Source organism: Scyliorhinus torazame, chromosome 8 (genome assembly GCF_047496885.1).
Source record: "Scyliorhinus torazame isolate Kashiwa2021f chromosome 8, sScyTor2.1, whole genome shotgun sequence".
Classification (NCBI taxonomy): domain Eukaryota; kingdom Metazoa; phylum Chordata; class Chondrichthyes; order Carcharhiniformes; family Scyliorhinidae; genus Scyliorhinus; species Scyliorhinus torazame.
In genome coordinates this window covers 115,137,431-115,154,846 of record NC_092714.1, presented here as the reverse complement: position 1 = coordinate 115,154,846, position 17,416 = coordinate 115,137,431, and the positions used below count along the sequence as shown (strand labels likewise).

At 45.1% G+C, this 17,416-nt stretch overlaps 1 protein-coding gene across 4 annotated transcripts in view; it reads left to right on the top strand.

The window, feature by feature from the left end:
• Positions 1-17,416, top strand: part of cnksr2a (connector enhancer of kinase suppressor of Ras 2a) — an 842,905-nt gene that overhangs the window by 379,251 nt on the left and 446,238 nt on the right. For all 4 annotated transcript variants that reach the window (XM_072514072.1, XM_072514071.1, XM_072514073.1 and 1 more), the window contains exon 6: positions 3,864-3,983. In XM_072514072.1, the coding sequence (XP_072370173.1) occupies positions 3,864-3,983 (120 nt within the window). The remainder of the gene's footprint in view (positions 1-3,863; positions 3,984-17,416) is intronic.

Genomic DNA, 17,416 nt, shown 5'->3' with positions numbered 1-17,416 from the left:
CAGGCCCTTCAGCCCTCGATGTTGCGCCGACCTGTGAAACCACTCTAAAGCCCATTTACACTATTCCCTTATCGTCCATATGTCTATCCAATGACCATTTGAATACCCTTAGTGTTGGCGAGTCCACTACTGTTGCAGGCAGGGCATTCCACACCCTTACTACTCACTGAGTAAAGAACCTACCTCTGACGTCTGTCTTATATCTATCTCCCCTCAATTTAAAGCTATGTCCCCTCGTGCTAGACATCACCATCCGAGGAAAAAGGCTCTCACTGTCCACCCTATCCAATCCTCTGATCATCTTGTATGCCTCTATCAAGTCACCTCTTAACCTTCTTCTCTCTAACGAAAACATCCTCAAGTCCATCAGCCTTACCTCATAAGATCTTCCCTCCATACCAGGCAACATTCTGGTAAATCTCCTCTGCACCCTTTCCAATGCTTCCACATCCTTCCTATAATGCGGTGACCAGAATTGCACGCAATACTCTAAATGCGGTCGCACCAGAGTTTTGTACAGCTGCAACATGACCTCATGGCTCCGAAACTCAATCCCTCTACCAATAAAAGCTAACACTCCGTACGCCTTCTTAACAACCCTCTCAACCTGAGTGGCAACTTTCAGGGATCTATGTACATGGACACCAAGATCTCTCTGCTCATCCACACTGCCAAGAATCTTACCATTAGCCCAGTACTCTGTCTTCCTGTTATTCCTTCCAAAATGAATCACCTCACACTTTTCTGCATTAAACTCCATTTGCCACCTCTCAGCCCAGTGCTGCAGCTTATCTATGTCCCTCTGTAACTTGTAACATCCTTCCGCACTGTCCACAACTCCACCGACTTTAGTGTCACCTGCAAATTTACTCACCCATCCTTTTTCGCCCTCCTCCAGGTCATTTATAAAAATGACAAACAGCAGTGGCCCCAAAACAGATCCTTGTGGTACACCACTAGTAACTGGACTCCAGTCTGAACACTTCCCATATTCCTGGGTCACTGTCTGCCTGTTCTCCCCGTGTCTGCATGGGTTTTCCTCCAGGTGCTCCGGTTTCCTTCCACAATCCAAAGACGTGCAGGTTAGGTGGATTGGCCATGCCAAATTGCCAATTTAGTGTCCCCAAAAAAAGGTTAGTAGGGGTTATTGGGTTGTGGGATAGGGTGGAAGTGAGGGCTTAAGTGGGTCGGTGCAGACTCGATGGGCCAAATGGCCTCCTTCTGCACTGTATGTTCTATTAAGGGTATGGGCCAGTGGCAGGTACATGGAACCCATCATGATCTCATTGAATGGCTGGTCAATTCGAGGGGATGTTGAGTTTAATGGTAAAAGTGTATCAGCAAATAAGGTCCATGTTAAAATAATTAAATTCTTACGGAATTTTGGAAGGGCTTCGCAAAGGCTATGTCCAAGGTCTTAGATACGCGGTAAAACCGAGCTGGGGATAGCGATATTTGGGGTATAGGACGATCCGGGAGTGCAGGAGTCAAAAGAGGCCGGAGTTCTGGCCTTTGCCTCCTTGGTAGCCCGGAGAAGGCTCTTGTTAATGTGGAGGGATGCAAAGCCCCAAGCGTAGAGGCTTGGGTCAACGACATGGCGGGGTTTCTTAGGTTGGAGAAGATAAAGTTTGCCGTGCAAGGGTCCTTGCAGGGGTTCTCTGTGCGGTGACAACCGTTCCTTTACTTTCTCGCGGAACGTTAGGTGGAGGTCAGAAGCAGCAGCAACCCGGGAGGTGGGGAGGGGGGGTGCGGTGGGCTGATTTCTTTTACTTTTTGTAAGGGGCGCATGCCCCACTTTGCTTTGGAATGGGTGTTAAATTGTTAATCGTTTAGAGGGTTCAGTTGTTTTGTTTTGTTGGCATATTGCCCTGTTTTCTTTGTATTATTTTCCTTTTTGGAGTGTTTTGTAAAAATTATTGGAAAACCTTGAATAAAAACATTTTTAAAAAAAAATTTATTCTCTTTATCTGAATACGTGAAACGTTCATAAGAAGATAGACGAACTAACGGCACAAACAGATCAATGGGTTGGATCCAAGCACCATTTCAGAGACATGGTTAAAAAATGACCAAGGTGGGGGAATAAATATTCCAAGGTATGCAATGCTTCAAAAAGGCAGGCAGAATGGAAAAGTCGGAGGAAAAACTGCCTATCTGCATTGAGCTGGCCACCTCCACACCATGTGGAAGGCTGCTCTATTGCATCTTTGCTCCCCACCTCCTTGTACCGGGTAGCCGACCCACGTCTCAAACTGCCAGATTAAAGCTCCCTGGTGGCAGGAATGTGGCAGGGATTCATTCATATCAGCTTCCCACTATTTTTTCTGTTCCCGCAAACCACCCCCCCCCCCCGCCCCCTCTCCACCCCAAGACACACAAACACACATGCCCCAAACCCCACAAACTCAGCACATCGGGGTGGGAAATCTATTGTTTGCACTGAAGAAATGCAATGTACATTGTTCAAATAACTGAACTTCAAAATCTTCTTTCATAAAAAATCTGACTTTGCCTTTGATTTTGTTCATTCCCAAATTACTTGAATTTCCTGCCTGTAAAGCATATTGAGTTGTTTCATTTCACATGAAGAACATTGTGTGACTTATTCAGTTCTCATCCTTCACTTTCAGCACAAAAGTTCCACAATGGTTGTTAAATTGGGAGAAAAAGCTGTGCTTTTACATTCTTTGTCTGCATTAAAATGTATCCAAAGGAACTGAATGTGCTTACACTTAGTGTGCAGAGTGCCATGGCTGTGAGTATGTACAGCATTTGTACACTTCTACGAGCTGACATAGTCTGTAGAAAAATCCATAAGAGATAATAAAAACTACGCCACCTTCAGACATTGGTTTTCAGCAAGATCCAAAAACCTCTTCTGCAATCGAATATGGAGTATGCTCTTCATATTCTGACCGTGACTACATTTTTTAAAAACGCCATTCACTGGGAAGCACCTTGAGATGTTCTCGTGTAATGAATGGTGCTGCATGCAAAATGTGATGTGATGTGCTTTTCTTTATATTTGCATACTCTTTTAAAAAATTGTGCACTAAATTAAAATAGTTTTCCAAGTTCTTTCTTTATATTCTATTGTGACGCTGTTGATGGGACTCCATGGTATAATTAATTTCTCCAAAATGTATTCACAGTGTACTGTATACATAGTCAAGAGTAGATTCCTATATTTTTTTATATTCATGTAAAGTAATCCACTGAAACTCCTGGGCTGAGAGCGAGCAGAAAGAGAGATTTCCATTCAAGGTTGAGAGGGAGCCTGGAGTTTGATGTGGAACCTGAAGCTAGAATTATGTTCCCTTTACAGCCTCCTTTGAGTTTGTGCGGAGTGGAATCTATGGGGATGTTGGATTCACCTTTCCACCTCCACATCAAGGATATTCTTCGATTTTGCTGAAAGTTCTGTGCATTTTGCCCGTAGAGAACCTGTAATGAGCCCCAGCAGGAAGCTGAAACTCTTTTGGTTTTTCTCAGTTGCCCAGATGGAACTCAAGGTGCCTAGAGTTTCACTCCACCTCACTTATACTAACGGATTTGGCTTCCTGGTGTTTCAGAACCCAAAAGCTGTTCACTTTAAATAGTTAATAGCTGCAGGTTATTTTTTTAAAAATAAAGTGTTGCATTCTTCATCAGCATGAGGCTCTCACAGGGACATTTCGTAAAATACGTTGCACACTTTATTTCAGAAATCCATTGGTGATACTGTTTTTCAGAACTACTTTCTCATTATTTCAAAAATAAGCTATTCTCATTTGGTCATTAAAGTTATTCAATTGCTTTATTTATTTTTCTTATAGTTTCCGAGAAATGAATCCTTATTCTTTTATTTTCTCTTTCTGTCATAGTGTAAAACACTCTCAGGTGTTTGTGACCACATTATCTCTCTATCTTCTGATCCGCTGGTTTCACAGTCTGCTCACTTGGAGGTGGTTCAGCTGACAAACATCAAACCCAGTGAAGGATTGGTAAGATCCATGTTTTTTTTGAATCAAAGCTCAACTCTTTGAGTTGCAGTGAAAAGCAGAAGATACATGCAGTACCTTCAAATCTACCGCAGGAAGGTACATCCATCATCTACTGCAAGATATAATTCAATGTTATGACTGAGATGGGAGGAGTATGCAGTCTGTCTAGTCCCACTACTCCGCACGTCACAACATTACTGCAAATGTTTAATTAGTTCGCCAAAGTTGGCCAACTATTTCCTGTGGCGACTAATGACCAAGAACAAGAGAGACTTTAACTAGGCTTCTTTCGATAAGCTCATAACGATTATTTTATTATAGAACAACATGTTTTTAAAACCAATTGGAAGAACTAGTTAACACACCATTTTAATCTGCAAATGTAACTATCCCTTTTTAAATACCTCTGTGCGCATGCACACACACACAGACACACACTACCTGTAGAGATGGGTGGCTGAAGTATTGATGTTATTTTTAAAAACGATAAAGTCCGCAGGATTTGGATGATGTTGATCTAGAGTTCTATCGTGTGAAGACAGATCGCTAGTCCTATAGATGCCTCGAGGTTCTCATTAATGGTGCTTCAACATTGAACAGCATTTTCAGAGGTTCCACAGTAAAAGCAATAACACTAACACTTCATCCCCTAGTTGTAATGTTCAGATCAGCAACTTGCTGTCTACCCATTCCTTCATCTTTGTGCGAGAAACTTTAAGGTGTTCCTCACCCACTTTGCAGACTCCCGTGAACTATTTCTGGAACATGGACACATAATCTAACAAAAAGTATTTGTCCCATTGTCCTAAAAAATATTCTTTGATTAATTTCAGAAGACGTTTTATCTCATGCCCATAGATTAATTCAAAAGGACTAAAACTGGTAAATTAATTCAGTGAATCTCGGGGTGCAAATAAAAGAAAGTCCAGTCCTTTGTCCCAATCTTGGAGATATTCATGACAATAAGCTTTAATTTTTGCTTTAACGGTTTGATGGTATCTCTCTAAAATTCCCTATGTTTGTGGATGATCTACTGTGGACTTTAACTGTTTTGTACCCAGACTACTCATTTTTTGAAAGATTTTAGACATATCGGAACCTTGATCCGACTGCATCTCTGCCGGTAATCCATATTGACTAATAATTGGATTAGCTTCCCGAATATCATTTTAGCTGTAATCGTTCTGAAAGGGATTGCCTCTGGAAATCCAAGTTTTTATATCCAGAGAATAAGGATAGACTAGTGTCCTACTTTCGATTTTTGGTAACGGTCCCATACAGTCTCCTAACTTCCTACTAAATAGTCCCCTAAAAATTGGTATGGTGTTTGATTGTAGGTTGTGATATTCCCATCATCTGGCACATTTTACAAAACAGTACCTCGCCCTTTTGAAGACCTGACTAGTAAAAATGTTAGTTTTTCTGTCCTTGCGTTTTCCATATCCCTATGTGTCCTGCCATAGGCACACACGTGTGCTATTCATGATATGTCCTGGTACCACTATCTGATGACCAATAATCCACTCTGGTCTGCAGGTCATGAGGAGCTCTCCACTTTCTCATTAGTATCCCATTTTTAATAAATAATATTCTGCAACATCCTCAGCTTCAGCTTCAATTTGAAATTATTGTTCTGCCTTACTTAACTCTAGATTGGCTTATTGAGCCTTACTGGAAACGATTTACTGAACACATCTTTGTTAGTATCTAAGTCTTTCGTGGGTTTGTGCAGATGATGGAAAAAGGCTTTGGATTTATAGACCAGCTCATAATCGGCAGCCACCTCTGTTGTCTGGCTAGCTTTTAAAAATTAATTTATAGGATGTGGGCACCGCTGGCTAGGCCAGCATTTATTACCCATTCCTAATTGTCCTTGAGACGGTGGTGATGAGTTAACTTCTTGAACCGTTATAGTCGTTGAGGTGTTGGTACACCCACAGTGCTGTTCATAGATCATAGAATTTACAGTGCAGAAGGAGGCCATTTGGCCCATCGAGTCTGCACCGGCTCTTGGAAAGAGCACCCTACCCAAGCCCACACCTCCACCCTATCCCCATTACCCAGTAACCCCACCCAACACGAAGGTCAATTTTGGACACTAAGGGCAATTTATCATGGCCAATCCACCTAACCCGCACATCTTTGAACTGTGGGAGGAAACCGGAGCACCTGGAGGAAACCCACGCACACATGGGGAGAACGTGCTGACTCCGCACAGACAGTGGCCCAAGCCGGGAATTGAACCTGGGACCCTGGAGCTGTGAAGCAATTGTGCTAACCACAATGCCACCGTTCTGCCGAGAGGGAATTCTAAGATTTAGATCTCGCGACAGTGAAGAACCAGTGATACATTTCCAAGTCAGGATGGTGAGTGACTTGGAGGCGAACCTCCAGGTGGTGGCGTTCCCAGGTACCTGCTGCTCTTGTTCTTCTAGATGGTAATGGTCGTAGGTTTGGATGGTGCTGTCTAAGGAGCTTTGGTGAGTTCCTGCAGTGCATCTTGTAAATGGCACACATTACTGGCACTGTTCGTCAGTGGTGGAATAAATGTTTGTGGAAAGGATGCCAAGCAAGGGGGCTGCTTTGTCCTGGATGGTGTTGAGCTTCTTGAGTGTTGCTGGAGCTGCACTCATCCAGGTAAATGGAGAGTATTTCATTACGCTCCTGGCTTGTGCCTTGTAGATGATGGAGAGTCTTTGGGGGGAGTCAGGTGTGCTAATTGCCATAGGATTCCTAGCCTCTGATCTGCTCTGTAGTGACAGTACTTATATGACTAGACCAGTTCAGTTTCTGGTCAATGGTAACCAGAATGTTGATAGTGGGGGATTCAGCAATGATAATGCCATTGAATGACAAGGGGCTATAGTTAGATCTTCTCTTGTTGGAGATGGTCATTGCCTGGCCCTTGTGTGGCACGAATGTTACCTGTTGCTTGTCAGTGCAAACCTGGATGTTGTCCAGGTCTTTCAACCCTCTCATTTTAAACATAGGTTCTAACCACTGGAGGAACTGAATTTTTAATTCTTCCAGGAGAATTATTTCGCTAAGAATTTCACATGTTGATCTACCTTCAATGTCCACATCCAATGATCAAAATTACTTTGCTTTAGTGTTTCAAATTCAACATAGGTCTGCTAAAGCTGTTGCCTCATGTTTCAAAGTTTCTGCATTTATGTCTCAGGGATCAACTTGTATGCAAAAAGAATAACCTTTTTTACTGCATCATGACTACAGAAACCTCTTCTGACAGTGATGCATGACCATCATGAATTCTACACCAACCTACTGGGGAGGAGAAATTCCAGTTTTCTTTTGGCCACTTCATTTGATTAGCTACATTCTCAAATGAAATAAAGAATGTCTCTACATCCCTTTCCTCAAAATTTGGAATGGCTTGTACACATTGAAACATCTCACTATTGGGCTTGGATTGAGGGCGATTTTTTGTCATCAGAGTTTTCCGAAACATCTAAGGTTCCTTTTTTTTAAATTCCAGCCTTTTAAGCCTTTCTTGTTCTGTCTCTCCGTCCTTTGCCTCTCTTTCTTTATCATCCCTCCTTGCCTGAACTTCCAGTTGCAGCTTCTTAAATGTATTTTCTTTTTTCTCTTTCCTCTCTCTCTCTGCCTCTTTCCCTTACCCCCTTGAGCCTTTTCAATCCCAATTCTCTTTCCTGGTCAAGTTTAAACTTTTATTTTTTGTGTTCCAGCTGCTTCATTTGCAACTGAATCCTAGCTAAATCATTTGATTCACCCCCTGGAGAACATGGTGGGTGCAATGTTCGACTCCGGAGTGAAAACCGGAGGTTTTCACTCTGACGGCGGAGCCCGCTCCCAGCCCCCTATTCTCCCGCCACTGGGGGGCTAGGAGTGGCGTCGCGTCATTTATGTGCGCGGGGCCTTGGCGTGGTGTGGATGGCGGCGGCGGGAACCCGTCGTGTTGCAAACGGCGAGCGCCGATTCTCCCAGCGGCCAGCCGTGATTCTCGCGGCGCCGGTTTGGGGGGGGTGGGAGAATTGCATGCGGGCATCGGGGCGGCATGGCGGGGCACGCGCAGCGCCCCGGCGATTCTCCCACCTGGCATGGGGGGGGGTGGAGAATTCTGCCTGTGTCTCTGGTATTCCTTCCAATTTCAAATGCTGTGCGTTTACCTCAACCATGTCTGCTTTCCTCATCCCTACCGTTCATTCTAACTTCAACTTATCCAACATTTTCATTAACCTAGTCTTGGTTACTTTTTGTAAACCAGCCAGGAATAAATCTTCCATCTTTAGAAAAGTCTCAGCAACTTCCAAAGCCATTTTGGTTTACTGACGTACATGAAACCATCCTGCAAGAGCCCCCAATCAGTGCTGTGACTGGAATTGGAAGGGTGCACAGTCTTGCTACCCTCATTGCTCCACAGGTCGCAAACGTAGTGCTTGGGTTTCTCAACAAAATGCCCAATTATTTATCTTTGCTATTGGTAGACCCACAATAAAAGATGTGGAGATGCCGGCGTTGGACTGGGGTGAGCACAGTAAGAAGTCTTACAACACCAAGTTAAAGTCCAACAGGTTTGTTTCAAACACTAGCTTTCGGAGCACTGCTCCTTCACCTGAGGAAGGAGCAGTGCTCCGAAAGCTAGTGTTTGAAACAAACCTGTTGGACTTCAACCTGGTGTTGTAAGACTTCTTACTGCACAATAAAAGAGACTTTAACTAGGCTTATTTCAATATACTCAGAATTATTATTTTATTATGAAATGAAACTTATTTTGAAAACAAGTTGCAAGAACTGGCTGACACAATTTGTAATCAGGATGTATAATTATCCATTCCTTTTAAAATGCCCCAGCACATGCACACTCACACAAACAAAAACACCGAACAAACAGGTTGGTTCTCTGCAGAGATGGACAGTTGAAGAATAGACTTCATAAAAAAGGGATAAAGTTTGCAATGTTTTGATCGTGTTGATCTGGAACTCCCAAATGTGAAGACCGGTCGCTTGTTCTAGTAGATGCCTGGATATTCTTATCAAAGGAGCTACGACATAGAGGAAATAAAGCCAGATCAATCCCTTCTCATCTCAGCCACTCGAATTTCCAAAAACAGACAAGTTCCGCTGAGATGTGGATTCCTAACTTATCTCAGATAACCACTCCATTTGAGACAATGATAATGTGGGCTGGGCAGTTCCCAACTGAGTTTTAAGAAACACAAGTTCAAAATATAAAGGTTATCTTTGTCGGGTGATTTCCACTAAATCACTAGCCTTTGTGTTTAAACCAAGATTTTTTCCGATCAATTAAAGCAAATAAGCACACAATTCATTCCCTTCAAGAGTCATGCTACCCAGTTAGCTGAAATCATGTGATTTCCGAGTGAAGGCATGCTCATTGACAGACTACGGTCAACTTAGGAATTTAAAAAAAATAATAATAATCTTGGTCAGCTTCCAAGTGTCCAGCAATGCAATATCCTTCCATATTTTAAAAGGAAGTATTGTCCTGGAGAACATATTTTCTAATACATATCCCACCTTCTGATTATCAAATATGGTGACATTAAATAAATAGAGCTTAATGTAGCTGTTTATAACTGTTAATACATAGTAAATAAAAAAGAAAGCACATTTGAATCGCGCTTTTCATGACCATAGGATCTCACAATGTGTTTTACAGCCAATGAAGTACTTCTTGAAGTGTAGTCAATGCTGTAATGTCAGAAAGCAACAGCCGTTTTTACACATGGCAAATTCCCACAAATATCAGTGTGATAATGATCAAATAATTTATTTTTGCCATCCTATTTGAGGGGATAGATATTGGCCCCATATTCCAGGATAACTCATCTGCACTTCTACAGGATAGCACCATGGGAATTTTTACATCCATCAACTGATAGATGGTGTCTCAGTTTAATGTCTCAACTGAAAAACAGCACCTCTGACAATGCAGCATGACCTCAGTCCTGCACAGGAGTGTCAGCCGTGTAATTTCTGCTCAAGACATGCAGTGGGTCTTGAGGGTGAAGCCTTGTGACTCAGCCGTGTGAGTGCTCCAACTGAAGCACAGCTGAACCACGCAATAATATTCTGAAAAGTTATCTTTTCATTGGTTAGGAAAATCCAGCCCTTTTTAATGCTGTAAACCTGAAATTAGTTTCATAAAATAGGTCAGGTGGGAAATGTGCAGAGCTGTTTTAGGTGATTGTGAAGATGGCTCACATCATTAATGTTGGACGCACTCCAAAAATAAAGCAATTGCTCCCACATACTTCCCACAACATTTAGGTTTGAAAGATTTGGAGTGCTGAAAACCAACATTCAGGTGCCACTCTGAAAAGCCGATGAGATAACCTCATGATGAAAATACAGGGCCAAATTCTCCTGGAAAAATAGCAACAAGTTCACAATACATGGTATTATGAATGTGAAAATCAGCCAGCAAATTCAGGGGATGAAGAGATTTGCCCTGAATTTCAAATGTCCCAAAACGAATTGTGGCCATTTTTGCTGCTGGTCCATTTACTTCATACGAACAGCGCTCAATTTTAATCTCTGTTACTTTTACAAAATTTCTGGATTTTTAGTTGAATTGCCCATTAAAATCACCACAGAAAGTCAGACTGATACAACCAAAGTATGTCAATACCAATCAATCTCTCCAGCCAAGAGAGAAAATAATTTAACTGATTTAACCTCTCAGATTACCAGCACCTGACCTCCAAGCATCATCCTCAACCCCCACAGCACTCCTCATCAGAACCCCTCCCTGCTGTATCCCATAACCCAGCCAGGTGCCGTGTCTCTGCAGATGTTCTTCTCTCAGCTGCTAGAGATGCAAAGGCAGAGCTGGGAAAACCATGACGGGTTGACCGCGACATTCCTGCACTGCAACGCGGATTGGAGGTGTCCCAAAGCTTTAAGTCACAGTAGATGGTGCCAACATTGTGTGGCACCCAAGCCAACTGCAAGTATGGCATCTGCAGTGGAAAACCTGAGTCAAGACATCAGAGCCGTGACTGGCAAACTCCATGGCATGACTATGTTCCTGAGGAACATGGCTGAGTGCTTCCAAAGCATAGTGCAGACACACAACTATTGCTGTCGGCTTTTACACTATGGTGCACACAGTGGCAGCGCTCAATGACTCTGTGGCTTGTAGAGCTCATTCTTGCTACCCCTCCATACCATGGAGTACCCTAAGGGGCATCCTGAGGGAGGCAGAAGTACTGGAGCCCATCCAGAGGCCTCCACCAAAGCGAACCTCTGACTCCCCACTTCCTGACACCTGAGCATCTCGGGGGCAGTGGGCAGAACTGGATTACGCAGCTGCACCAGTGCCCCCCGGAAGTCGGCGGGTCCCTCCAGAGGATGCCCATCAAGTGACAAAGTCTTTGGGACTGGGTGCTGTAGAGCTGCCGGGCAACACATTGTTCCGATGTGCTACCTGGGATGCGATTATGCCATCCCTTAGCCTCCTGCCCATGCAAACCCTCGCCATCATCTGTTCTCCAATCCCTGGTCCTCCTCGGGCTCTCCCTCCGCTCCCTTCTGGACATCCTCCTTATCAGAGGAAATGTACTGCTCCTCCTGGTCTTTCTCAAGTACATCGCCATGCTGCTGCGTTAAGTAGCGGAGGGCACAGTACAGAATGGGAGATCCTTTGGGGACTGTATGAGAGGGCTCAACTGGATCAGTCGAGGCAGCGGAACGCTTCTTTAGTAGGCCAATACATCAATCAGTCACAATACAGGTGGCACTCATTGTAACGGGACTCTGCCTTGGTCTCAGGCCTCTGCATAGGCATCATCAGCCTTGCCCCCTACGAGCCATTTTGGCAGCCTGCGGCGACCCTCTAAAATCCCAGGAATTTGCGACTGCCCCATGACAAAACTGTCATGTATACTCCCTGGAAAGTGTGCATAGATGTGAATGATGTTCATGTGGTGGTCGCACCAATCTGCACAAGAAGGGAGTGGAACCCCTTCCAGTTGCTATAGGGAACACCCTGATGCCACGGTGCGTGAATAGCCACATGAGTGCTGTCTATGGCCCCCTGGACCTGTGGCACTGGACATAGATCCCACATCCCTCTCCTTCTGATGGGCCTGGCCAAAGTCAAGTTAATGTAGACTAAGGCCTGGGCATCCCGTGCATCTGTCACATCACAGATGCATTTGTGTGTGGATGACTGTGAGAATCCACAGAGCTCATGCACTGAGCCCTAGGATGATTCAGTGGTGTAAAGGTTCAAGGATACCATGACCTTCATAGCTACAGGGAGTGGGTGCCCTCCTCCTCCATGTGGTGCAAGGTTTGATAGAAGGTGGAACAAGTGCTGCACTGTGGAGTCTCTGCCAGCACATGTTGTCCAGCAGCTCAATGAAGAACACCTTGGTCCACCCTTGATCTACTTCTTCTTTAAGTCCCCCTTTGGCCTGATGGGTGGGCGACGCTTGAGCCTGCCCGGCAGCCCCCTGGCATCCTGGTGCTGGGTTCTCCCTGGGTTCAGTGTGTCTTAACCGCTGGAATCTGTGCCCCTCCAGCGCAGTGATCAGTATAATCGACAGTTCCACTGGCTCCATCCCGATATATCTCAGAACTCTAAGTCATGGGAGACACAGAGGACCACAGTCAAGTTGGTGTTCCAGCCTCTTACTTTCAGATCCTCCTTCCACCCCTTGTCCTCCTGGGGAAGCTATCAGTCCTACACCTTATCCGGCTGCCAGCACACACTCACATGTCTGTGGCCCTTGCAACTTCATCACTTGACTGGCCCAGGCGAATGCCCTTGCCCCTTTAGAGTCAGCTATGGGCCCGCGTCTGGTTATTCCCTCCCTTAATCTCAACATCACATGAGAATCCATGGGGACATGCCGCACCAGAAAATGTGGCTGGTGGACCGGATAATCCCATCCAAGGTTTGGCACAACATTAAGCTGAATTCTAAGAAAAGAAACAACTTGCGGAGCAAAAATTAAACAATGTCAAATCAATTAACTGTTCCGGGCTCGCTTGGAGGGGTTAGGGGGCTGGTTGTCACTTGTGAGCTGTGGGTTGGGTAAGCCTGAGCGGGAGGATATTGATTTAATGTGATTGCAAACAGAACCAAAAATGAAATGAGGCAAAGCATTTTTATGCAGCTGGTGATAAGGAACTGGAATGCAGTATCTGACAGGGTGGTAGAGAGAGATACAATCGTGGATTGCAAAAGGAAATTGAACAAGCACCTGAACAGAAAACATTTTCATGGCTACAGGGAAAAGGTAGGAAAGTATGACTAACTGGATTACTCTTGCAGAGAGCTAGCACAAACCTGATGGGCCAAATAGTCTCCTGTGCTGTAACGGTTCCATGAGTTACCACAATTTTTGATTTTTAAACTATATTTAATATTCAGTGTAGCAATGCTCCTTTAAACTGTTCACTAAAATAATGGCTGCAGTGTTTGGTTGGGCAGTTTTCATATTTGCAAATACAATTTAGTTGACTGAATACCAGGATGTTGGCTGATGGATCTGTCTTCTGTGATTTAGGCATCCAGATGCATTCAATCTGTTTACACATAATAGTGTAGCTTAAAGATAGAGCAGATTTATTGTTTTTTCTGGTGTAGTGCATTTTACCACTTGCTCTTTTAGCAGTGCCCATTCTCTGTCACATTCATTAAAGTGTTAGAACACAGCCACTTCTCTGGTTTAAGGCTGGAGAATCACTCAGTTTTATTTTAGCTTTGACGTGGTGAATAAAAGTGAACAATTTATAAAATGTTGGCACACGACAGTACACATGATAATAAATGTAAGCTTACATTTTGTTATGGGAGAGGAATTTTCAGAACCCCAAAATATATCATGGAGTCCAACCAACCCCCCCCCCCCCCCCCCACCCTTAATATATTTGTTGCTTGTCCGAGCACACGGTTTGTTCTCCAGGTGTGGGATTACAATTATGGGCACGTAGGTTTTTAAACACAAGACAATGTTTATTCTATGAACTCAACTTAACCCTTTTAAATAAACATTGGATCTCTTAACACCCCTTACTTCAAAGATAACCCCGAAAATATTACAACACTAAATAATCCTTCAGTTATTCCTTTCAACATCCAAGAGACTTAACACCTTTAAACAGAAACACATCAGGTTAAAGGCATTACTTTTATGAGTTTAAATCACCCAAATGATCCAGAGATAGTCTTTCATGGCAGAGATCACAGTAGATCCTGCTCACTGCAAACACACGCACACAAGCTCTTTCAAACTGAAACTAAAGAACTGCAAATTGGCTGATCTCAAGCCCAGCTCCACCCACACTCTGACATCACTGCATTTCTTAAAGGTACATTGCTTAAACATCCATTTCTTAAAGGCACCCTCACATGACAATTTCAAGCTTTTCCTCACATTTCCGATGAATTTTCCTAAACCTTTAGGGAAGGATATCTGCCTTCCTCATCTGCTCACGACAACATGTAAATCCAGATGCACAGCAATGTGGTTGACTCATAACTGCCCCTGAAATGACAATGGACATCACTCAGGAAAATTCAGGATGGGCACTAAATGCTGGCCCATATCCCTTGAATCAATAAAATCAACCAGTTTTTCGGAAACCTGAATCCACCTGACTTAATTCTGTGTGGAAATGGACTCCATCTCTCCCTTTGCAGAGAGAATAAAAAATATTTCCAATTGATTATTTATCATTTGTTCGATCTGGATAATTGGTACGACGAGTCTTCTTTAAAAAGCAGGAATGCAGGGGCAGGATAGAGTTGGACTTGCCATCTCCAGATGTAGGCCTGAAGTGGCAATGGAGGTCCGTGGATAGCCAAGCTGGCAGGTTAGAATAGCCACCTCCATTCACTGAGACATCAACCAGTTGTAGTGATGAGTGTCAGGCACTCATAAACAAACCCCATTTGCCCCCTAGTACCCCTCCATGCTTCCTCAAATCCCCCCCCCCCCTCACCCCCATGTCCCTCCTAACTCCTATACCCCATATCTCCTCAAACACAGTCATGTCTCCTCCAGGCCCTTCATGTGTCCCCATAGTCACTCACCCAATATCCACTATTGGAATACCTCAGGATCCATGTTTTTGAAATGACCGCTCAAAGTAAACTGCTGGCAATCTCACGGAGCTGTCAATCAGACACACTTTTTTTTTAATAAACATTTAATCGAGGTATTTTTTGGCATTGTAACAGCAGCAATATAAACAATGTGTATGAAGATATAAACATAGTGCAAGTACCACCTCCCTCCCCAACAAATCCCACCATTAATTAACCCCCTAATCTACGCTAACCTAACACACCCCCCCCCCCCCCCCCCCCGGGGGTGCTGACGATTAATTCTCCGCGAAGATGTTGATAAATGGTTGCCACCTCCGGGCGAACCCTAACAGTGACGCTCTCAAGGCAAACTTAATTTTCTCCAAAGAGAGAAAGCTAGCCATGTCCAATAGTCAGGTCTCTGACTTCGGGGGCCTTGAGTCCCTCCATGCTAGTAACATCCGCCTCCGGGCTACCAGGGAAGCAAAGGCCAGAACGTCTGCCTCTTTCTCCTCCTGGATTCCCGGATCCTGCTACACCCCGAAAATCGCCACCTCTGGACTCAATGCCACCCTTGTTTTTAATACCTTGGACATGACATCAGCAAACCCCTGCCAAAATCCCCTCAGCTTTGGACATGCCCAGAACATGTGGACATGGTTTGCCGGTCCTCCCGTACATTTTGCGCACCTGTCTTCCACCCCAAAGAATCTGCTCATCCGGGCCACTGTCATGTGAGCCCGGTGAACAACCTTAAATTGAATCAGGCTGAGCCTGGCACAAGTTGCGGTCGCGTTGACGCTACTCAACGCGTCTGCCTAAAGGCCCTCCTCTATCTCTCCCCCCAGCTCCTCCTCCCACTTTCGCTTCAGCTCCTCAGATCCCATAAGTTCCTTGTAAATGTCAGAAACACACCCTTCACCTATCCATCCACTGGAAACTATCCTGTCCTGAATCCCCCATAGCGGCAGGAGTGGGAAGGTTGATACCTGTCTACGCAAAAAGTCCCGCACCTGCAGATAACGAAATTCATTCCCCCCCACCAATGCAAACTTCTCCTCCAGCGCACTCATACTCGGAAATCTCCCCTCTATAAATAAGTCCCCCATCCTCTCAATCCCCGCTCTCCACCATATTTGGAACCCCCCCCCCGTCCATCTTCCCCGGGACAAACCGGTGATTATCGCAGATTGGGGACCAGACGGATGCTCCCTCTGCTCCCACATGTCTCCTCCACTGCCCCCAGACTCTCAAGGCCGCCACCACCATGGGGCTGGTGGAGTACCGCGCCGGCGGGAATGGCAGAGGCGCAGTTACCAGTGCCCCTAAACTTGCGCCCTTGCAAGAAGCCATCCATGCCGCCCCCGACCCTCCCGCCCAGTAATAATTGCTAAAGTTCGGCAGCACCAGCCCTCCCTCTCCCGACTCCGCTCAAGCATTACCCTGCTCACTCGTGGCGACTTCCCCCCCCCCCCGATATAAAGCCCGCAATAACTTTATTGACCCGCTTAAAAAAGGACCGCGGAATGAAGATGGGGAGACATTGAAATACAAACAGGAATCGCGTGAGGGTGTCATTTTCACCGTTTGAACTCTCCCAGCTAGAGACAACGGGAGTGAATCCCATCTCCGGAAATTATCTTTCATCTGATCCACCAACTGGGCCAAGTTCAATTTATGTCGCCTGTCACAATCCCTCGCCACCTGAATACCCAGGTCCCTAAAACTGTCCCCTACCAATCTAAACGGCAGTTCCCCCAGTCGCCTCTCCTGACCCCTCACCTGGACCACAAACATCTCGCTCTTCCCCATATTGAGCTTGTATCCTGAAAACCGGCCTAATTCCCCTATAATTCCCATGATTTCTTCCGTCCCCTCAATTGGATCTGAAACATACAGAAGCAGGTCATCCGCATACAGTGAGACTCTGTGCTCCACCCTCCCCCTCCCCAAGGACCAGCCCCTTCCAGCCCCTTGAGGCCCTCCGAGCAATTGCCAGCGGCTCTGTAGCCAACGCAAACAGCAGCGGGGAGAGGGGGCATCCCTGTCTCGTCCCCCGGTGCAGTCTAAAATAGTCCGAAGTCGTCCTGTTCGTCCATACACTTGCCACAGGAGCCTGGTACAGCAACCTGACCCAGTCAATAAAGCCCCTCCCATAAATAATCCCACTCAACCCGGTCAAAAGCTTTTTCCGCATCCATCGCAACCACTACCTCCACCTCCCTACTTTCCGGGGGCATCATGATCACGTTTAACAGCCTTCTTACATTGGCCACCAGCTGCCTGCCCTTAACGAACCCGTCTGATCCTCACGATGACGTTCGGTACACAATCCTCAATCCTGGAGGCCAAAACTTTGGCCAACAGTTTGGCGTCTACGTGCAACAGG